Source organism: Diorhabda sublineata, chromosome 3 (genome assembly GCF_026230105.1).
Source record: "Diorhabda sublineata isolate icDioSubl1.1 chromosome 3, icDioSubl1.1, whole genome shotgun sequence".
NCBI classification, from domain to species: domain Eukaryota; kingdom Metazoa; phylum Arthropoda; class Insecta; order Coleoptera; family Chrysomelidae; genus Diorhabda; species Diorhabda sublineata.
In genome coordinates, this window is record NC_079476.1 from 7,587,642 (window position 1) to 7,612,141 (window position 24,500).

The 24,500-nt window shown below is 33.6% G+C and overlaps 1 protein-coding gene across 1 annotated transcript in view; it reads right to left on the reverse strand.

The window, feature by feature from the left end:
• Nucleotides 1-10,933: 10,933 nt before the first annotated feature.
• Nucleotides 10,934-24,500, reverse strand: part of LOC130441534 (glutaredoxin domain-containing cysteine-rich protein CG31559-like) — a 119,254-nt gene continuing 105,687 nt past the window's right edge. Inside the window, exons 3-6 of the mRNA XM_056775257.1 lie at nucleotides 21,988-22,460; nucleotides 15,745-15,978; nucleotides 11,915-11,980; nucleotides 10,934-11,208 (exon numbers count right to left, since the gene is read on the reverse strand). Coding sequence (XP_056631235.1) covers nucleotides 11,032-11,208; nucleotides 11,915-11,980; nucleotides 15,745-15,978; nucleotides 21,988-22,460 — 950 coding nt within the window. The 3' untranslated portion in view covers nucleotides 10,934-11,031. The remainder of the gene's footprint in view (nucleotides 11,209-11,914; nucleotides 11,981-15,744; nucleotides 15,979-21,987; nucleotides 22,461-24,500) is intronic.

The window sequence follows — 24,500 nt, forward strand, 5'->3', positions numbered from 1 at the left end:
GAGTTGTATCAGATATGATGTTTGAAAACTTGATAAAAATAATTCCAAGTCCTAGAGAAGTCAAAAGAGGAAGGCATGTTTATTATGAACTTGATAAACCAATAGAAGTATTTGAAAAGTAGAATAAGAAAAAAGAGAAAATTAGTCTGATTTTAAGTGTACCAAAGAATGATTCTATCAAGAGAAGCATGTTTTGTTTTCTTTTTAAAAACTTAAAAAATTTTAAAAGATTAAGTTCAAATGCTAGCTTATTAATATCTATCACATTCTGTTACAATTTTGTCCCTCTTGTAATTAAACTTCAATATAGCATACGATTCAGTTTATTGAAAAAATATTAACAGAATGTTAACTATTTATTTCAATTATTTGCAAAATATTCCAAAATTTGTTATCTTAACGAGCAAAAATGTGACAGAGTGGTATTAAATGTTATTTTTTATATCTTCTGTACATTTGTTTGTAATTGAACTCCTTCTAAACGGCTGGACCGATTTTGATGAAATTTTTTGTGTGTATTCAAGGGGGTTGGTGAATGGTTTAGATACACAATTCGATCAACTAGGTAATGTTTTATAAATTATTTTTTAATTGTTGTTGATGTTAGAACGTTTTCCATAGAATTACGGCAGACTGCGCTGCAGTCGTGTCAGATATTCAAAAGTATATTTGAGTTTCAGTTACGCCTAGTAGATGGCGTTGAGATCAGATTCTAAGTTAGCATGAGTATAGTCTAAACTATGGAGATTATAAACTTCATGTGTATGGGTATAGTGTCTAAACATTCATACTGCTATACTACTCTATAAGATACTATAAGGACTATAAGGACAGTCCGGCTGAACACATTTGTTACTTTTTGGTACATTCTTACGGATATTACTTAAAACTATTTATACTGTTTTGGAAATAGTGAAGATACAAAAGTAAGAAATGAAATTATAATTACAATATTTGTTTAGCCCTGTAAATTTTCACTTTTAGAAGTTACCTACATTGGTTGTTGTGTATTTTTCATAGTATTTTATTTCTACAAACAAATGCCACGTTTTCGCGGAAGAGCAAGAAATATTGGTCGACGTTCTCATAATGCGCAATTGGTTCATAACCACCGAATGAAAAGAACAGTAGAAGAACACTTGACAAATAATGTCAATGTAAGGGAAAAAATAGCAAACTCACGTGCAAATGAGAATTCAGAGCAACGCAATCAACGTCTTCGTGCTAATTCATTAAGGCAACGAGAGGCGCGTCAATGAGTGATCGACGCTCACAGTGTAAATGAGCGACAGCGGATGCAAAATCAACGAGCACTGGTACGAGCATCGTTTAATCGCCTTGCCTTTGAATATGACCCTGAAATAGACTATTCATCACATTCGGTAATCATGATGGTAGTATGGACAAAGAATGTCACTGCCATCACTAAATCCGCCACCAGAACCTTTGCAAAAGCTATTAGCTGGAAACACATCTCAATCAAAGTTGTTTTTGCGTAAAAGTGAGAAAGACAGTGGGAAAACCATCGAATTTATTTGTTTATACCTATCAAGGATTAACCAAAAATATTGTACATCTAATGGCATTACGACAATTTCAGTATTTGTAGATAATTAACTCTGAGAATAAATACCCGTTATAGAATAGTTTAAGATTCAACCTTTTCACCTTCAATTAACACGACAAGTTTTTATTCAATACAGCTTCTACATTCAACATCTCTGAAAGCATACTAATACACATACTCACACGTAATCGATTGGTTGAATCGTGATAAATATATACAGTGCTTTTCAGATAAAAGTATCCACCTTTATTTATTTTTTTAAATTACTTTTCATATTTTTTATGTAAAATTTGGATACTCCTCCTTGAGCTGATTTCAAAAATGTATAATACTTGTAGGTTAAAGTGGTTAGTTTATGAGATAAACAATTTTTCTTTTAAGAGCACAAATTTTACTTATTATTTACTTTCACCTTATTTGCCTGTACTAAAATAGGTTGTACAACAGTTCAAACTCTTTAATCTTTTTAACTGTGCTATTTATTATGAAGTTACAATAAGTGTTCAAAATGAGTACCATTCACTTCCATACAATGGTATAATCTATTTTGAAATGCCTCTCTGACATTGCTTAATACGGCTGGATTTAATTGTCGACAGATTCTGGTTGGGTAGCATAAACTTTTGTTTTTAAATACCCCCATAAAAAGAAGTCTAGGGGTGTTAAATCCGGTGACCTAGGTGGCCACTCCATCATCTGCCCCCTTCTACCTATCCAACGAGCGGGGAATGTTTCGTTTAAAAATTGTCGGACAGGCATAGCATAGTGTGGGGGAGCTCCGTCTTGTTGAAATACCAGTAAATCTTCGGAAAGGTTATCATCATTTTCTATTATTGTTGTAATACGTGGGTCAACCCCTTCCCTGAGTAACTCAAGATATGATTCACCATTTAAATTTCCGTTGATGAAGAAAGGTCCGACAATGTGGTCACCTAGGATACCACACCAAACGTTTAACTTTTGGGGATGTTGTGTATGGAATTCACGCATAATATGTGGATCACTTTCAGCCCAATATCTACAATTATGCCTACTTACTAAGCCATTTAATGACCATGAGCATTCATCAGAAAAGCAAATATTGTTTAACAATTATGGATTGTTATTGATAATTTGCGTCATTGATTCGCAAAACTCTAGACGACGATCAAAATCATCTTCATTCAACTCGTGCACCAACTTAACTTTTTATGTAGAACTCAGAAAACTGTAGAAGATGAAACACCGATCGCTCTATTTATTGTTGACAACGATTGGGGTTGTTGAGCCTCTAAGCTGACTTGCCCTAAAATTGCCACTTGGATTGCTTCGTTATTTACGAGTCCTTCTCGCTTATGCACTTTATTGTAAACAGACCCTGTTGTGGTAAATTTCTCCATCAGTTGAATTACATACTTATGAGTTGCATGTCTTCCGTCATGTAATTCGTTAAATATTCTAGCAGCAGCTCTTGCACAATTATTATTTTGGTAGTATAAACCTACAATTTCAATTCTTTCTTGCAAAGAGTAAACCATTTCAGAGAAACAAAATAAATAATGTATCAAATTACACTCAATAGTGACTACAAATTCTAGTTGACAATGTCAAACTTCAATAAAAAGTAGAGTTTTTTGTAGTTTGGATTTTTTAAGTAGAATAAATAGCACAGTTAAAAAGATTAAAGAGTTTGAACTGTTGTACAACTCATTTTAGTACAGGCAAATAAGGTGAAAGTAAATAATAAGTAAAATTTGTGCTCTTAAAAGAAAAATTGTTTATCTCATAAACTAACCACTTTAACCTACAAGTATTATACATTTTTGAAATCAGCTCAAAGAGGAGTATCCAAATTTTACATAAAAAATATGAAAAGTAATTTAAAAAAATAAAGGGGATGCTGCTAGGGGTGAGGGGGTGGCTTTTCCAGTAAGTTTAAATAAGCCATAATGCTTGCCCCTTCCAACATAAATTGACGTGTTTTTGGATTTTTTCTAAATACCAGTATTACAAAAGTTATTAAAGGTGGATACTTTTATCTGAAAAGCACTGTATAAGAATGACGTTAGGCATTGTAATAAGTTTCTGATAAAAATTTTCATCAATAAGGTCTAATTTTTACAGCTAATTTCCAAAAGTTTACATTTAAGACGTGGGACAGGACAACGTCTGTCGGGTCCGCTAGTATTTATAATAAAATTCTTATAAATCGAGTTAGATAATAATAAGAAAAAGTGAAAATTTGATTTTACCTAATAACTAAGAAATAAATCTTTTTTGTGACTGAGGTGTTCATTTTTTCCGATAAAATATAAAGTAAATAAAAGGTATGAAATAAAACTTTGATATATTATATGTTTCTGAAAAATTCGATAGCTGGACAATGATTTAAAAATACATTTTATTAAAGAAATACACATTTATTTTTTTTTGAATCAAAAAATTTATCACTGAGATTGTCGGTAGAAAAGTAGAACGTCCCATACAAATAGAATATTTTGATTTCTTTTATCAAAAGAATCGTCTCGACAACTAAGATAATTGACATATGGTACAGTTATGATACAATTATTAGCTGTAACTACGACAACTTAACATTAACATGAACAAACTGTTTGGATTACATACATTAAGAATTTATATTTTACCATATAGATCAATGTTTTTCAAATATTGGATCAAGCGTGGTAACTGTTTCACGTTATTTAAACTTACTAGGAGTGAACTTCCTAGCGCTTATTGGAGTATTGTGGACAACTTGTTAGTATGAGGTTGGTCATTGGTATTTTGCAGTGCTGACATCGGAAGGAGGATCGGAAGCGGCCAATAAATATCCGTGAGTCATTTGAGTATGCCTGATGCGTAGTTTGCGTATAATAACTGAGTCTCTACGACTCATGGGAGGTTGGTTTCTAAAGTCGCTGGACCGTTGAATTTCATGTAGTTTAGTGTTGCAGATTGTCCAATGGTTTGCCTATCGGTCGCGTATAGAACGTCTTAGGCTAGCTATGACATCATTGTGGATTTATATCAAGCCGCTGTGGAGGTGAATGAATATTCTGAATTATAGGGTATACTGGATATATTTGTCTAATGCAGTTCATTGATGCGAGCGAGTCTGTGCATATAGCTGATTGTTTTCATCAGGAGATGAGGAGTTCAAGGCTTGGAGGATTGCATATAATTCTCCAGTGTAGACGCTAACATATGATGGTAGACGGTATCGTTTTATTATTTGATGTGAATTAGCTACGGCACAACCTACGCCGACCTCAGATTTTGGTTGTTGCCTTTTTCAAGAAGGGACTATTTGAAATAGGTGGATATTGATATTGGATATGAGTGATGATAGGATTGCTGAAAGTGATTGGATTTTAGAAGCAAAATTATTGGTGCCAGATGAACGATTTATCAGAGAATAAACTGGATTATCAGGTTTTGTTGAAACTTTTGCACATTATAACATGAAAAATTGTTGTAGTCTTAACCAAAGAGGAGGTTTGTCGGATTCATAATAGATGCTTTTAGACGGATTCGACTTAAAAGCTCCAGGGCAAATTCTTAGAGCTGTATTCTGAACAGAATTGCGAGTTTTTAAATCAGATTTGCTTGTTGACGTGTGAAAAAAGCTTCCATAATCTAATTTGGAAAGAACGAGAGATTTTTAGACGTGTAGCAGTGAGTCAAAGTTATTAAAATGTTTGACCGTACCGCACAATTTTTTGTTATTTCTTTGATGTCATCCTTCCAGGTTAAGTTATTATCAAAGATAAGACCCAAAGTTTTTATAGAGTTATACAATGGAAGATATTCATTGTTCAACTGTATTCCAAGAAGTATGTAGGATCTTGATATTTTATTGAATTTAATGATTTTTGAATTGGCGGCAAGAGAAGTGACAACGAGTTGAAAAGGATTCTGGCTAAGTTGATTCACTGCTTCCTGAATTAAGTTACATGTGGTTTGGTTGTTTTTACCACTGCAAAAGGTGATTATCTTCAGATAGTCTACATATACAGAGATCTGAAGACCATATCATATCATTTATGGCTATTATGAAGAGCATTAGATTCTAGACCGATCCTTTTGACATGCCGTTATCTCGGTTGTGTGTTTCGAGAAAGTTTGGCCGTTAATAGATACCTGGAATGTTCTATCAATTAGGAAATGTTGTATGAAAGCTAAAATGTCACCTTGAAAGTTGTACTGGTTAAGTATTATTGATTTTTACAGAGTAGCATAGGCACTTTCTATATCGAGTGTAACAGCTACAACCTGTTTTTTGAGGAGAGAGTCCGCAATGAATGTCTGTAGATGGGCAAAATTGTCTATAGTAGTGCGGTGTGGTCTGTATCCCGACTGAGCTGGATTGATTATTTTATGGTTTTCTAAGTGCCAATGTATACTTTTATTAATAATCTTTTCCATTATTTTAAACATTGTACATGTTAGATAGATGGGACGATATGAGTTGAGATCTGTTGATGGTGCTTGGTTTTACCACGGGAATTAATAGAACCTCGCCATTACGTTGGGAACTGATGTTTAGTCCAGATGGTGTTATCAGAGTGTTTCTCATTGGAAATTATTCTATAGGTAAATATAAGGAAAAAAGTTATAGTGAGCGATAGTTTACGCCCGGATTTCTGATCCACCAATAATAGGAAGCCATATTGAACGTCTTAGGTCTGAAATCGTCAATAATTAAAAATATAGCTTAAAGTTAAAATATTATTACAATTCATAAAATGAAAACAAATTATTTTCTTAATATTATCCAGAACGTAACACATGCCTACATTATTTTTGTTTTCATTTTCATTCAGTAAAATAAAGATATTTTCAACTTGCATTTACTTTTTATTGAGGTTGTAAACATCATTCTCTTCAGAATTAAATTTTCTGTAAGTTTTATTTGAAATTTTAATGCATTTATTAGGTATTTAACGAAATTATTTTACTCCAAACGTAAAGAAAGTGTAATTTGGAGTTTTGTATTTTACGTCAGTTAACGTAAAATCTATTTCAGTTACAGATCTGAGACGTATTTTATTCAATTTTTCATGTCAAAATACGTGTGGACCAAACAAATAAATTTTAATCACAATTTTAGAGCCGAGACATTCAATATGGTGGATATTGGTGGATCAGGAATACGGGCTAAATCAATTGCTCACTATAACTCGCTTACGAAGCGTTTTTGGAAGTTTTGTTAAACCAACTTTTTCCTTATATTTACCTATAGAATCATTTCCCGAGAGATTGGCGTGCTATTCCGAAGCAACCTGTATAATTCCAGTAGTTTAGTTGAAGGGATCAGTGTTAGATATTTTATAAAAATTAATGGTATATTGTCGGCAAAATTTTTGCACCAAGAAAGAGCGTAGATTAGTTCTTCGAATGAAAATGGTAGATTCAAGAATTAAATGTCAGATGGGGAGATGGGGAGTGGAAGCTCGATTCGTTGGTTATGGTTTTTTATTATTATGGTTCTTTGGTCTTTATTTCTCTTAAATGAGAGCTATTGAATTCGCGATTTTCTGATTATCGGAAACAATATTATCATTAATGATCAGCGCTGGGCGTTATTATTTAAAGTTCGGTTAGGTTTAGGTTTTAAAGTACCTATAGTTTTTACATTATTGATACAAAATACAAAATTTACTAATTATTGGTTTCATGTATGAAAAGCCTCAATTATCAGGGTAACGGCTAGAAAGATTTTTATAAATTTTTGTGCACAAGAGTCTTGTAATACGTAAGGTATTATGATGTTATCTTCATTGTTGTCAGATCTTTCTTTTTTCCGAAAAAATAATGTGTTTTTGGAAATTTTTAAGAAATATTTTTCATGTAATATTCTCCATACCTAAAGGCCATAATTTCGGAGTTTATAGCTACATTCACAGTATCTCCACCAAAGTTAAAATAAATATTGTACATTTAGATTGCTACGATTGAATAAATTCGTTTAATTTGGATATTTTCTAATAATTTATGTGCTAATACTAATCTCGTAACAATGTCTAGTGTCAGTGAGTTAGTAAAAAGTTCATGCCCAAAATTTTGTCCATTTACTTCAATACAACAAGCCCTGCGATTTTTAAAACTTTGCAATACATTTGCAACATCCCTGACTATTTCTTTCGAAAAATTTAAGCCAACCAAAAAGCTGTAATATTTTATGTTTACCTAGCAACGATCAAATTTCAGCGATAATACTGCACTAGTGCAAATTATCGATAATTTGCACTAGTGCCAAATTTTCGTCTAGGATTAATAAATATCATTTGGTTTTAATTTTATATTTTAAGAAAAGGAACAATTACTGAAAATGCAATTAGAATATGCAACTTTACTGGAGGCCGACGATGGTGTTTCTATGCTGCTTCCACCACTTCTTATTGTTACTTCGCTACTGTCATTTCGCATTTTTTGTACAATTTACTCATGGTGTTCACTATTTACTTGGAGGTAACTCTTTATCGAGGCCTGATTTGAGTGTCCGGTAACCTTCATAATTTGATTTTCTGAAACCCCAACCTTGGCAAGCTGAGTAACTGCCGCAGCACGGTTCGAGTGATTTGTCACTTTTATTCTTTTCGTGTCAATTCCTATAGCTTCCGCTGCATCTCTTGTCCACTTTGAAATTTCATTTCGTCCTACTGGACAATTGTTAAAAAAACCTTTTGGTGTTTCTTTCATCCATGATGGGTTTACAGTTAAGAAAAGACGATCGACCGTAATGTTTTCCTCTTTTTTCTTTCAACATTTTAACATGCCTGCAAAATTATAATGATAGATTGTTTGATATCATGCTTTACATTAAATACCTTATTGGGCATTTATCAGGCTCGGTGGTGTTTTGGACTAACCATCTTTTTTCTGTTAACCTATGACTCCCTCCTTGCGCTGTCTTAGAAAAAATAGGATTATAAGCTATGCGTCCTGTAGTGTTGCCGTAGTTGTCAAATTCTTCTTCAAAGTATATCAAAAGGCAATTACATGCTTCTCCACGTCAGTTCATATGAAGCAATATGAAAGAACTTGCGTTGAAGTCCGTCCGGAGTCGATTCGTCCCAAATGGAACACATTTTATCAATATCTTGTCCTGATAAGCTAGATGCACTTGTTTTTCTTTTTTCAGGACACTTTTGCAACTGCTTCCTTTTTGCGTCTCTCGCAGTTCTGGCGCATTTAAACGTTACATCTTTAAAAGGATCGAAAATAATGTTAAACTCTTCATAACATTTTTGTTGCAAAATTTTCGCTACTGTATTCCAAAGTGTTTTGACAACATCTTCTTTATATTCTTCTCCATCACTACGTCTCATGTTGAAAGCGAAATCTCTTAGAATTACGGCCAGCTGTGCGACAGAAGTTTTCTTGTTCAAGGTGTATTTTCGTTCATCACAAAATTGTTGAAACTGTCGCCACGCAGAATCTCTCGACTTTTTCGTATTCAGTGGGGTTAGTTTATCCACTGCGGCGTCTATTAATTGCGTGGAATTCTGCCCAAAACGTAAACTCATTTTGAAATATTTTTTCACGAACAAAACTGTTGTCAATAAGTTACCGTAGATACCAATTCAATGCCAATATGATGATCGTCAACTACGGTATAATTTAAAGAATAACAAATTTTAAACACAGAATTAAGTTTATTTTAAATTAAATTTTTCTCAGGAAATAGTCTGCCAAAATGCCCTCTCGTGCATGTCAAATTGTCTCATAATTTCCTCTCCTGCGCATTCGCGCACTCGAGAAAATTAAATTATCGACAATTTGACATGCACTCGGGACATTAATATTGAATATTAAATTCTTATCTCTGTGGTAATCCTCTCTTTTAATTTCTGAACATTGGCATGTTTTGTTTTAAAAACGAAATTTTTAAAGTGACCCTACAGGAAATAGTCTAAAGGATTCATGTCGGATAATCGCGGGGACCTTTCGATAAAACCACGCTTTCCAATCCATCTTCTGGGAAACACGCATAGTGAGGTGGGGCATTATTTTGTTGTAGCCAAATATTGTCGTTTGGGATATTGTTATTGTCTGAAAATTTCTAATATTGAAGTTATTTTAAATGTTATTGCCAACTCAGAAATAATACTATTTTCCAATGAATCTAAATACGCCGGACAATTTAACTTGCCATAAATGAAAAAGGGACCAATTATTTTGTCGCCTATTATTCCAGCCCATACATTTGGTTTTTCGGGATATTGGGTGTGAGATTCACGCATCTAACGAGGATTGTTACGAGACCAGTATCTACAAATATGCCGATCTAAGCATAAATTATTCTATGGAGGATTTTTCAAAAATGAATACTTTTCAACTTATTCGTGATTTAAATTTTGAATTTTTGTTACAAAAAAAGCATATTTTTAATCCATTACAAATAACTCAAAAACTAGAGATTTTATCCAAAGAACTGTGAGGCAGTTAAATATAGCTTTTAAAAAAATAAAAAGAATGTTTTTTTTGTGGTTATAAACTTACTACGAATCAGGTCATGTTTTATTGAATATTTTGAAAAAAATGTTTTAAACACTTGCCTATCATTAAAAATAACTTAAAAATATGAGAGATGCGTTAAAACTGCTAGAGAACAAAAAGTTGTTTTTTTTTTATTAAAATTTTGTTTTTTTTTTTCACAATTAACAGAGATATAACCTTCCAAAGTTCACAGTAGCTTATGACTGTTACCTTTTTAGAATAATGTATTATAAATTTTCCTACAAAACGGTTTTTCAAATAAAACGCTAGAAAAATATCAATATTTTTAGTTTTATAAATAGGATCTTATTTTTTTTCAACTTTTTATATTAAGGGATTATTTTTAAAGGTGAAAAATTTCTGATAAAGAAACATTTGCGTTGAATACAATAAAAAGAACACTTCTAATATAAATTAAATAAGAGAGGTTTGGTTTTTGAGGGTTAAAATAAATTGATTATGGGCCTAAAAACATAAATTGAATTCTAAAATATCATGCGATCCCTATTTCATTTCTATAAATGCTTTTTTCAACTTTCTTAATGCTTTGAAAATTGAAAATTTGACAATAAGGGGTAGTTTTCACCTCTTAGAATAATTTGCACATATTAGCATAGGATAGATTTTGAAGTAAAGGATGAATAGAACTTAATTCCAAAATTTTACGCAAATCCGTTTCCTGATGGAATTCTGAGGTGATACTTTATTTTTACCATTGTTCACTGGACTATTGGGAGGGTATCTGGAGTGTCTTGTCATATTCCAGTAGGATTGTCTTATTTTGGACAAGAAGGACACTGTAGCACAACCTTCTATCTGTGTTATGATATCATTTTTAATCCAAATCTTAGTATGAAGGGAAATGGAATAAAACATGAAAAATTTATTTTTTATATATTTTATTCTTACAACTACGGATACACTGTACAAAATTTAAAATTGAGCTGTGTAAATTAAAAATCCTATTAAAAGTACCTAAATTATGAGCATGATCTACATTTCACTAAACCTACTTCGTCACAGTTCATACATTTTAGAGCTACGAACTCTGCCGTGAAGTGATTCCTATGCACAGATTTCTTGCTGCCTTTGCATATTTGACATGGAAGTAATCTGTAGCCTCCGCAAGTTTGACAGGTTGAACAAACGTCGAAACTCTAAAAAAACATATCTTCAATTGTATGGGGAGATATGAAATGGGTAATCAAAATTTTTGATGTGTCGTTGATAAAATAAACACGACACCAGAAATGGACAAATATTGAGAGACACAGATATTCTCAAATCCCAATTGATTTAGGAGGCTGAAGAATTTTATCAACAACAAAATTTATGCAGGCTGGTACTGTTTTTTCAGAATTTAATGAACTATTATATAAATTTTGAATAGATTCCGCTATTGATTTTTTATCATAGCAGACGAGTATCGAATTTCCTTCGTTATAAAATTCTGACCTGACCTGCAGCTCTATTTTCGTGATTAATGCTGCTAGGCATTTTTAAATTCTTGAAAACAAGTCTATAGAAAACTACTTTGTGCAAAATCGGGACTATAGGGCAGATAAGAGAATTGTAATGGATCGAGGAACTCATACGTTTTACTTTGTTAGGTCGGAAATTGCTATACAAAAAAATATAATATAATAATAATCATTGATTAGATTGGGGATATATGTAAAAACTTGACTCGATCGTTCTAGCAAAAATGTAGGTACTTCAATGAAACTTACGCCGTCGGCACAATTGATTTAAGATAATTTGCTGAATTGTACAAAATTAAACAAAATGTCACTAATGGTTTATTAAAAATTAATCAATATAGATGCGATTCAATCTATATGTTGAATTATGGTGTTAACTCACTTTGTATGGTTTAAGTATCCGTCTTAGTTCGCCAGTCTCGTTCAATCTTTCAATTGTTTCAGCATCCTAAAAAAAGATGAATAAATGTGAAATAAAATACTCATAAATAGATAAAAACTCATAATTTGAGGACTACCAAAATCCTTCAAATAGAAATGTTTGCAAATAACATTACATCCATCCTTTGCTGTGAATCACGGGTGGCTAGATCTTTAACCCTCCAATACTATCGTTTATTCACACTAACATAAGTACTACCATGAGGTCACAAATAACAATTTTTTTTTAGAAAATCTGAAGTAATTTAACATTTTTTTGCAACTTGAATATTTGTATGGGTTTATAGAACACACATATTTAGTTTAAAGCAAATATTTTTGATAAGTTATGATACTAGGAAACAAAAATAACTCTGTTTCGATTTTATATTAAAGAAATATAGCTAATAAACTAGATTTTAAGTCTGGTAAAAAAGAAAATGTCTTCTTGTTAATGCGGTCATTAACGCTATCACCTTCACCTATAACAAAAAAAAATGGATTTCAAACTACATAACAAAAAAATAACCATATTTGTAGCCACATCACAGTGATATCAAAATAAAAAAATATTGTACTAACCCATTCTTTGCATGAAGTACAGGCGACTTATTGTGTTAAATGGGTTATGCAGATTTTCTCATGACATTTTGAGCATATGGAGGAATGTTTGTAATCTTTTATCTTTGGACACAAGTAGTATCTATGCCTTACCGCAGGACCTTTTGGCCATGGTTGTTCTTCAGGCGCCATTTCTGTTCCTAATGCTTTTAAAATTATTGAACGCAACTCCATCGACAAGTTTTGTATTCCAAGTATATTTGGATAAGACTTAATCCATAAAATCTGAGCGTTTATTATAGGAACATCCATTTTCCTGAACGATAAGTGGCATATTTTTGTTCAGGGTATAGTTCAGAGCATTGTTTCCATATACGTCCAAGTCCAAGTTTCTTTAGCTCATTAACCAATTCTAGTGAGGTAAACTAATTGTCGCCTGTGACATTTCAGTTAGAGCTCTATTAATCTAAGAACTGATCGATCTAGTAGGTATGGACAGCTTAGAAGGATTCACCTGTATACACGAAAGCATTTGCCAAATAATGTGTCTTAACATAACATTACATAGGGACATTATTTTGATGCCATCCTTAACCGGTTCAGCTTTCATCTTCTTCCTCAACGTATTTTGGGCATTAGGCCTGTAGTTTCCAACTTGTCATCATTGAGATTTTGATGTCCATGAATCTATTTATCTTTTTGTTGGTTTTTCTAAAGATCGTCGTGTCCCTGGTTTACCGTCTCGTGCGAACTTTACTAATCTTTCTTTGGTCATCCTGCCTACGTGTTTGTTCCAAGCTCTTCTACGTTTAGGTCCCCATCTGACTATGTCTTCCACCTCACATTCGTGTCTTACGTCTGTGTTTCTCTTCCTGTCTCTTTGTGTGTACCCGCGCATATGTTTCTGATTATTTTCTTTTCTGTTATTCGAATTATGTTTTTAGCTCTTTTGTTGTCCGCTCTTGTTTCTATAGCATATGTCAATATGGGTCTAACGCAGATTTTGTATATTTTAACTTATGCCCTTTTGTTCATACTGGTATTATTCCAGATTAAGTCCCGAAGTGCGCCTGATATTCGGCTGGTTTAGTTCGCTTATTCTTTCACTTCATTTATTCTGTTCTGGTCTGCGCTGATTTGTGTGCCTAGGTAGTCAAATGACATTACCTATGGTTTTATGGTCTAGGGCGAGTTTGCACATTATTAGTAACCGTTTTAGCTTTCATATACATTCTAAAAAGGAATTTGCTGCTAAACCCAACCAACGTTTCGTCTAAGATAAAATATTCGGAAAAGGAGTAGTTTGCTGTACGGTTAAATATAAAAGCATTAAACTGATAGTACGTTACTGATAGTTTAACTGATAAACTGATAGTACGTTTTTGTCTTCTTGTATAGAAGGATTGTCAAATATAATTGCTGTGAGCAAAAATAGGAGCCGTTCGTTTGACATTGTGGCACGGTAAATTGGCCTAACTAAACAACCAGTAGAAAATAATGATTCAACATTTTTGTGTCAATAAAAGGCTTTTAGTTCACCCTCTCCCAAATTATGAAGAAAGGTGCAATTACCCCCATAATTCACAGTAAAGAAATTGGATTCCTTATTCCATTACTTGAATAGCCTTACACTGTCTCATTCGGACTCACAGATTATTCTACAATGATTGTGGTTAATTATTGATGGAAATTCAAAGATGCTCATGTTCTAGCAGAAACTATAATAACATACTTTTTTTACCAGCTGATCAAGCGTAGAGCGCGTAGAGAAATACTTAGAAGGCATATATTTTTATTATTTGAAAGGGATTATTAGAAGAAATCTACAACATCAAGTCTCTGGAAGATTAACTCAAGAAAACTAAAGGTATTGCAGATATAAAAGTATTGAGCTTGAAATATCCTTTATAAAATGTTTCTGAAGGCATCTAGCACTCACAAAAGGTAAATCTATTAACAAAACATTTTGGAAACGATTGGAAGAATGATGTGTACTTGAGTTTATACAATGATCTTCTAGAAAGGCAACCAATCAACATTATGGAAGATGATATAGCTGAGCCTTGCGATTACCTTGCAGATAACAGTGTTTCACGTACATTGCAATTATACAAAACTTATATATTGTTATAAATCAAATATTGAGGAAATATTTTTTTATGTACAAAATAATGTGCTAATTATTTCTATATTTGAATTGGAATCGCTACATCAGAACACGAATGTGCCAATTATCTCTATGTTTGATCCCCTATATCTAAAAAAGAACTGAATATAAAGTTAAGTTAAACTCAAATCATATTTTATTTATTACAATATTTAGTGAGCTAGGCACGCGATTTCCACATGTATCATAACCAGCATATTATGGATTCACAATCCCTTCTAAAAAATTGTTGTTAAGAATGCAATGGAGACAAAACAACGCAATATATATTTATTGTCTGATCATCGCAACGAAGAGAAAGCAGCAAGCGTTTTTGTTAAGTATATATTTGCGGATATAGTCCTTTAAAGTGCTACCTTGCGTTTTACTTATGCCGCAATTTTATTTAACCGATGTATGGTGGAGTCTAGGAAAGCTTAACCCCAAGTTTGTGGGGTTCCACCCCTTGTCCTCTAGCCGTCATCTTAAATAAAGGGATGAAAAGCTATTTTTGACGATATCTCTCGAACTATTGGCCCCCACAAAAATATTTTGTTTTTGGCACAATATGGTGAGCATAGACGCGTCCCAGCACTTTTGGGGTGCTCTATGAGCCACAAGAATGAGTGGAATTCAAAAAATCCACATATAAATTTAATCATCAAAGGACGATCTAAAAGATTTTATTGAAAAATTAAAAAATGAAAAGTTATTGAAAGAAAAAGAAAATGTAGACAAAATTTTTGCACTTTTTTGCTCATAACTTCTTAAATTTGCGATTAATGATAAAAAGTGTCATACACAAAATTGTAGGCAGAACGATTTGCCATCATTTATGACTCCACGAATTTTTTGTAGGTATAATAGTTAGCGAGATATCGCTAAAAATAGCTTTTCACCCCTTTATTTAAGATGGCGTCCGTGGGATAAGGTATGGAATCCCACAAACATGGGGTTAAGCTTTCCTTGATTCCCATAAATCGATAAAATCAAATTGCGTCCTCAGAAAAACGCAAGGTCCATTGTAACATTTCATTGGATTAAGACAAAGGTTATAGAAAATAATATTATTAGTTTTTACTTACACCTATGTGAACTCCATCAACAAATACTTGCGGAACAAGTATCTGATTGCAGCGCATACGTTCCTGAATTTCTGCTTGATATTCTGAACTCATAAATACATCTCGTTCTTCAAATTTCACCATCAAAAGCCTTAAAATCTGCTTAACTTTCATGCAGGCTTGATAGGTATCTCTCAATATGCCCATTGTTGTCGTATATACTACAACTTTGCCTAATTCCTTTTCTTTATAATTCTGGAACAGTAACGAAAGTACATTTAATTACGAGTTAGATGAATGTGTGATCTATAAATGTACCTTCAAATGCCAAACTACGTATTTATGTTAAAAGGATGATAATAGATATTATCTGTTTCTGATAATGAGGCGTGTGCCATAATAATTATAAACAGATGAATTATTTGTTAGTCAAAATTAAATTTATTCAAAATAAATTTTTTACACCCAGAAATTGTAAATTTAACCAATTATATTATTAAATTAACGGCTGGAAAGTGTATGAGAAATCCTCAATTATAAAATGGACACAAAAAAGTATGTTTAGCCTAATTTGAACAACAATCAACGCAGTATAAGTTTATGAAATTATTATTATTTATTATTACGAAACTCTTTCTTAACTAAAAAATGTTTACAAGTTTAGCTCGGATTCTTGAGTCACAAAGAGTCCATAATATCGACTAATGAAAATATTGCGAAGTTTTCACAACATGCGAGGAAAGAAAAATATTTCCTATTGAAAGTTCCAATGATACTATAAATAAGTGGACACAAGAAATCTATAATGTACAAATAAACAATCAGTATAATGGAACGCTTTAGGTACCTTTGTCTAACATTATTGAATTGGGATAACGTGATACGAGGTATAATTAAAAATATCCAGGAGTCACAAGCTGCTATAATTGGTGAGTGAGGCTGATGTGGATTTTCATTGGTCAAAAACTCGCAAATCAAAAGAAGACTTGTTGCACCGCTGGTTTTCATGATGAAGAAAGAAACTAAAGGCTCATTATTAGGTGTTTTTTGTATTCATCGTTTCGGAAACGGTCCACTACTACAATCGCCTATGTAAACGATCGCGATGTTCCACTTTTTGCAAGTCTTAGTCCGTCCTTATCCATAATAATCTCATGTTCATTTCTAAATCGCTCTCATCGTCCGTAAACAGTTATAAAATGTCATTCCCTTATTTGGCATCTTTTTCATCTTGAATTTATAACAGCACTGATGAACCGGAACTGGAACACATGATGACAAGAAATAAAAATTGTTTTAATATGAAATGTTTCTAGAACTTCGGTTTTTTCATTGTTCGATGATTGGTACGCTTCTTTATGTGGCATTTTGCCGGTGTTGTCAGGCTTGTGCGTTTACCACAAGGGCGGACGTGTATAAATGGAGGCCGGAGTTCATGGAGACGGCCAGCCCTGCAGAGGAGCAATTCCTATATCAGGGCCTACTCAAACAAACCAAATTCCTTACAAAAATCCTCCTATCCTACCAAACTTTAACCAACGAATCTCTTTCTCTCTCTCATGCAGCCGGCATGAAGTAAAGACTCCGAGTGAACAAGTGTTGCAGTGAAAGTGGACTTGGTAGTCAGATAAGACCACGATAAAACTTTTTTTACAGGTAGCTGTGCTTGGTCACAGCCTTTTATTTAGTTAACACAGATTTATTTATCCGTTTTTCAAAATAGCCTTACTTCTCAGTACTTTCTAGGTATTTAGCAAAGATAGAAAAACCAAATCAAAGAGTAACGGTCATGGAGCCCGAAAACTTCAAATTAGGGAGAAACCCTATGATTAAGAAACGACGACCGAAAGACATAAATCAAAGGTTGGAAGAATTCAATCAAAGGACGAATGCCAAATTAGACATATTTGGGAAAAAATGGAAGCCATGGAAAACAGAAACGCAAATTCTACTACAGTAGAAGTAGAGGAGCCAAAAATTCAACCCAGAGTAAACGAAGAAAAACAAACTGAAGACCACTCCATGGAAGGAGATAATATAGAAGTACAAAACAAAATAAGGAATAAACCAGAGAGGCAATCCTCCGAGGAAGAAGACGCAACGGACAAATAAGTTCTAGAAGAACTAGAAAAGATAAGGGGAGAAGAACATAAAAAACAGATAAAATCGGAGAGAAAGCCACCTTCGATAATACTAAAGTCCCCACTAATGTGGGCAGCACTACGAAAGCAACTAGTGCAAATTAAAATCGATGTCCAGTGTAAAATGGGAATACACACAAGATAACGACGGCGACAACAAAAGAGGATTTCAAAGGAATGAATATGCTCCTAAGCGAGTATAAGGAGATTGGTATGCGTACCAACCGAAGAAAAAGAAAGAAAGCTAGCCGTCAAAGGACTGGCTGCAAACACCTCCAAGTCGGAAGTTGAGACAGAGCTGAGGGAAAATGGACTAAGACCAAAAACTAACGAGCCGTACTCAAAAAAACGATAACAACATCCGAAAATTACTACCGATATACATGGTACTAATAGAGCCCGCAGAGGAACAAGCATATAAGAAGCTGAGATACCTATGCCAAACCAAAATAAGTATGGTAGAACAAAAAAGTTATGACGGACCTGCACAATGTTAGGGATGTCAGTGATTTCACCTCGGACAAAGAACGTACAACATGGACGTGCATTGCGTAAGGATGCACGGGAGTGCGCAGAGCGGCGGACTGCACACTAAACAGGACGGAAAAACCAAATCTTAGGAACTACGGAGGAGAGCTACAAGGAGCCCCCGAAACACCAAAAGAAGACGGAAAACAAACCAGACATGAGCTCCACAGAAACAGGACGTAACTAGGCACTAGATGCTAAGAAAACGACAGGACAAGGAACGCCCGAGATACTGAGTGTGCTGCATGCAGACCCTCGTGCCAACACTGATCGCCCAATAGGTAAAGTAAAACGGAGGAAAACAGGATCATTAGGTTAAGTTAATTCTATGTTCACTGAGACAGAGCCCACAAGAGGACAGCCCCCGACACGGTAACTCCGCATTTCATAAGCAAGTACAAAGTTATACATAGGGGATAGATGAGATCTCTTCTTACCGAAGAAGATTGGAAAAGGTTTACCCGAGGCAGCGAAACACACACACACACAAACATTAAGACGTCCAGAACAAGAAGCCGTGAGTGTATAGCCAATAGGCCAATCTCACGTAGGAGTCTACGTGCGAAACTGCGAGGCGAATGAAGATGAGGACCTGACGAAAAGACAGGGGGTTGGTGAAATGTTCTTCTTCGCACCCATCCGTGGATTTATCCGGGGATGTATGCTTAGAGGAACGGGTTTTCTCACGCGCACGTGTGTGTGTGAGAGAGATTACAACGGAGTTCTTATTTGAAGAAAATATTCTCCACTGCGACTACCACAAGTCACATGAAAGTGTTTATTTTGAATGGTAAATGCACCATACAATAAGTTGACTGCTATATACAAACAAAATGGCATATTTCTAAGCCTGGACGAGGTAATTCATTTCATCGTTCATCATTCTGTGAGCTGTGATAGAGCGGCAGATGACGACGACAACATAAAAAACAAGTTAGAATGAGGAAGAAAAGCTATTAACAAGAATAACTGTACCGCACAAAATGCTAACAATATTATAACTACCAGATGAAGTACTATTTATAATATGACGGGTGAAGATAATTAACCTGTAACTTCTAATAATTGTAGTAATATTAGTTACTATTAATTATAATTATCATATTGATAATAATATATTTTTTTCCCGATAGTTATAGAATCGGATGAATTACAAAGATTACAGTAACAGTTATCATTACTCGTTGTTTGAATTAGGAATTAATGGTATATTTTTCACGTCAAGTTTTTTTGTTGGAAAATTTTGTTGCATTATTAGAAACAATATTATTTCATTGTATTAAATATTTCATACAGTATATCATAATAATTACCACAAAAATCTATACTGAAACAGTAACAGTTTACCTTCAGTCTCTGAAGACGATAACTTGGTTATCGAAATGCGCGTCAGACAATGTAATTGTTAGTGTTGGTGTAGTGGTGGTGTAAACAGTATATTCAGTATGAATATCGCTAGAGATTCCAGAAATTCCAACTTACAAAAATCTATGTTTTCAGCTTGAAAATATCACGTATCTAATCTTAGAAGATGGTGGTTTTCAATAATAGTTATTAAGAATTTTAATATTTGAATAATTGGTGAAGTTATCAAGTGACTTGTCGAAACTTTTGAATTATATGTACATTCATTCGTTTTGTTTACTTTTGTTTGATTTGAAGATGATATCTTGTTAACCGTATCGGTTATATTTTTGACGGAATCGTCTATGAAGCCTTCTTCAACGGCGGTAGACTTCCATCCAATGAGTTTTTTAAGGGTAGTAATATCCTCGCCTGCGCAAATCAGTATTGTTGCAGAAGATCTGCAGAATTTGTGCCCGGAATATTGTTCTGGTTTCGGTAATTTCAGGAAAGCAGCGATATCCTTTCCCATTACTGTGAATTTGCTTATTCTCATTTTTTGAGTTGGACATTGGTAATTTAAAAAAAAATTGTTATTGGTTACATGGCTTGGGCGAATATTTATATATGTTTTGAATAGTCTGTAAAAATTATCCGTAACAGTAAATTTTTGCCTTGGTATTTGTCACATTTACCAAAAAAGCTGATCCAAGATCTTGTAAACGGGTTATTTTCATTTCATACAACTCATAACTTCTACATGCAACCATTACCTCCATTATTAACGCAACCATTGCTGCTAAGTATTTATCATCAGATTTTTTGGTTGAAAAGTTATTAATAACTTTGCTAGAAAAAGCACTTACCGTGTTGGGCTAAAAACCTTCTTTTCGTTTCAATAATGTTCGTAGTTTTTTATAATTTTCTAAATTTATACCTTGATATATGGTGATCGTACTTCTAAGCATTGAATAATAGGTCTATATCATTGAAAATTTATTTTTTGCCGATAATTCATTAAAGTATACTAACAAGGTCGATTCAGAAAATGAAGTAGTTTAATGAGGCAACCCAGCAGCTTCTCTAATTTCTGGTGGTGTTGAAAAAAATTGATTTTCTGTTTCTACATTCATTTTGATTTTTTAAAGTAAATATAAAAACAATGAGAAATTTCTACAGACAAATAATAATGTGGACAGGTTTGAGTAAAATTTATTTTGTTTCAAAACCTATTTCGATATTGTATCAGATATACGACATGATTATTTAAGTCACTGATGGCTCAGTGAATATGAGCCGTACATTGAAACTCCAATATCCCGAGTTCAAATCTGGTTCTTGATACACATACACCGGAATGAAGAATTGTCATCTCAAATTTGACACAACTTTCCTTGGCCATTAAGTTTAGGTTGTAGTTATACATATTCATTGGGTATTTGTTTGTGATATTTTTTTGTGTTTAGTGGCTATCATAGAGTTGACCTAATTGTTATTATTGTCTTTCAAAATTTGATACTTTCTATTATCCATAATGCGTAATGCGAAAACACTAAACTAAATACCAAAGAAACAGGTATTAAATACTTTGGTTTCCAAAAAAAGAGGCTTGGCAAAGCAGTGGATAGGACCATAGTCCCAAGAATAAAAATAATTTAAAATATGGTAAAAGATTGTTGCTAATCACCAAAAACACACACACTTATTACCTACTTTATGTTGTTGACGAAGCATTGGAATGATTGTATTGCTCTTGCAGGAGATCACATTGATGATTAAAATCGATGTATTCGAGAATGTCATATTCGCTGCGGCTCAAAGGATTGATTGTGTCCTCTTTTCTTGCTACTATGTTGGGATGCTCAGTATTCACATATGATCTATTAATTCCACTTCTTTGAGTAATTTTAGGATGTATCAACTGTAAACACTGGGTTCTCCAGTATCGCAGCAAGAAACGGGGACACAAAAGATCCTTTGGGGGTGCAGTGTATACGAGACCCCAAATCTATATATACATACATACAAGTTTAGGATGTGAGCTGTCAAATATTCTCATTTTCGTACTCCCCGGTGTTATGCTCTGCAGCTAAACTTAGATCTTAAAGTACCCACTGAAGCGGCAAAGCCGTAACAACATTCCTGGCAATATTCATCAATTGTTCTTAGTTATATTGATACATTCAGTATATCTATATATTATTTTTGTTAGGAATTATATCACTCATTAGTACTTGATATATATGCTTACCTTGGTTGTTGAATTTATCTGCAGAAAGGTGGCGATTCCAGCTCGAACTCTATTCTTAACACCTCTCACCGTACCTTTAGCACTCCGTATAGTCATAGAACCATCGTCTAAAATATTTTTATATCCCGCGAACGTTTCTGTGTCTATCACTGAATCGATTTCCGATACTAAACTGTTTACATTCTCGTTTATATGAAAGTTGTAAAACATATCCGTACTTATCACATCTTTTACTTCTCCATTTTCATTTTTTCTTTCTTCATACGTTTTTTCTTCTACATTGATGGTCTTTGGGAGTCTTTGTCTGATGTCGTGAAGTAGAGATGATGGAAGGTGGGTCGATTTGGGTGCAGGTGGTGGATTTATTGGGGATATTTTGCCACAGTTTAAGGAATCGCAACTGACGCTGCTTTCGGTATCATCGCTGTCTACTTCAGCACCGCTGCTTGAACTAGGAGCTCTCTTGTGCGAACCTAGAAACATACATTATACAAAATAGTGCTTAGAAATCATTAATTAGTGTTGAGATTATGGATTAGGTAACTGTTTATTTATGAAAAAAACTGAATACGTTATCAATTGGAAGATTATTTAATTTCTATTAGAGTTTTTGCATTCGATATTCCCACAATTAGATATAGATCAGGTTTAAATAATAATTTTTAATTTCAAAATAGCATTTTTCTATTTCTAAATTACATTTTTTCATTTCAAACTAAGAAAACGAATGTAAAGTTGTGGAACCAATCTTTATGACAAATGCATTGAATTCATGTTCGCTATCACTATCATTATTTTTGTTTTGGTCAAACAAAATTGGCGAAACATAACTTAATATAAAAATATGTATTTAATGCTTCTAAATGTTTTTGATTTTAGGTCTCTTCTGTTTTAAAATTAGTTTTTTTTAAATGATTTTTAAGAGATTGATGAAAACTTGACGTTTCGTCTTAACTTAACAGTCTTTATCAAAATATATAATGTATCTTCATAAAAACACTGCTGAGTTTCTGGGCCGAGGCTCAGAAGTAGGAACATTTGCCAAGAGTATCTGCCTCAGTTCACTTCCTACTTGACCCAAAAGAACGAGTTGCACCAATATTCAAAGATACATGGATAAATTTGAGTTCTCATACCCACCAGCATAGATTCTTCCAAAATAAGCCTTACAGCATCACCACGGCAGTTTCTATGCTTCCATTCCTATCGGTCATTCCGTACAATTCCAGGTAACCTACAAGAACTTGGAATTGTCTTCTTCTTTCTTTGACTGCTCGACATCTACTCGGTGTTCCAACTGGAGATTTATTTGCCATTTTCACTAGTCATTCACCTTATATTTTGGTTCAATTTTTTTGCGCTCTGACACCCATTTATTAATGTTATCTGCGTCACATAATCGTCTTTCTCGGATCATTAATGTTATTCCCGAGATCAGCCTAAGAATTGCCTGAGAATTCGTTTCTGATGTATCGGTCATGATAGATCTGTTTGTTGCTTTGTGGATTGATAAAAACTAAGGGTAAGTCGAAACGTCAAAATATACATTTTGATAAAGACTGAAGTAAGTCGAAAGTCATCAATCTCTAAAAAATTATTAAAAGAAACTAATTATAAACAGAAGAGACCTAAAATCAAGAACATTTAGAAGCATCAATATATCATTAGGTCTAAGAAATAAGAAATTGAAGAAATTATATTTATATTTCTATTTGATTTTTTTAATTGCGCAACAAAATTTCAATCTTAAATATATTCTTCTTTCCTTCAGAGATACTACTTTTGGTACATTTTCTCTTGTAGGAAGCACCAGGAATGTATTTTTGAAGCGAAAACAGTAGTCAGCCATCATTAAGATGCTCCATATTCACTTGTATTTATTTTCCTTTTTCATGATACTTCGACGAAATCGCTTAGCTTGGTTTTCACTCACATCTCCTGAATTTTCCGGAGAGTAGTCGAGTAGTCTTTGTTTCTGCGGAAGTAATTCTCTACGACCTCTTTAACGGGAATCCACCCTTCTCTATAAGGATCTGTCATGTGTGTGATGTATTGCGACGTGGTGGTAAAAGAACTTTGTGAAGAGGAGCTAAGGTTTATTCAGAACGTTCTTTCCACCAACTTCAAGCTCCCTCGTAGATCAACAGTTTTTGGTCTAGAGATTTACTAGCACATACATACAAAAAGCCAGTAATTTGGTAATACTATTTATTGTTTTCAGCCACCAGCTTTTAGCTCCCTCAGAAATCAACACTTTGTGGTCTAGTAATTCACTATCACATAGACACAACAAGCCAGTGAATTTAGTTGACCAATGACGGATACATCAGAAACGATTTCTCTGGCTGATCTGGGGAATAACATTAATAGCCCGAGAAAGACGATTATGTGACGCAGAAAACATAAATAAATGGATGTCATAGCGCAAAAAAATTGAGCCAACATATAATTTGAATGACTGGTGAAAACAGCAATAAATCTCCAGTTGGATCGCCGAGTAGATGTCGACCAGT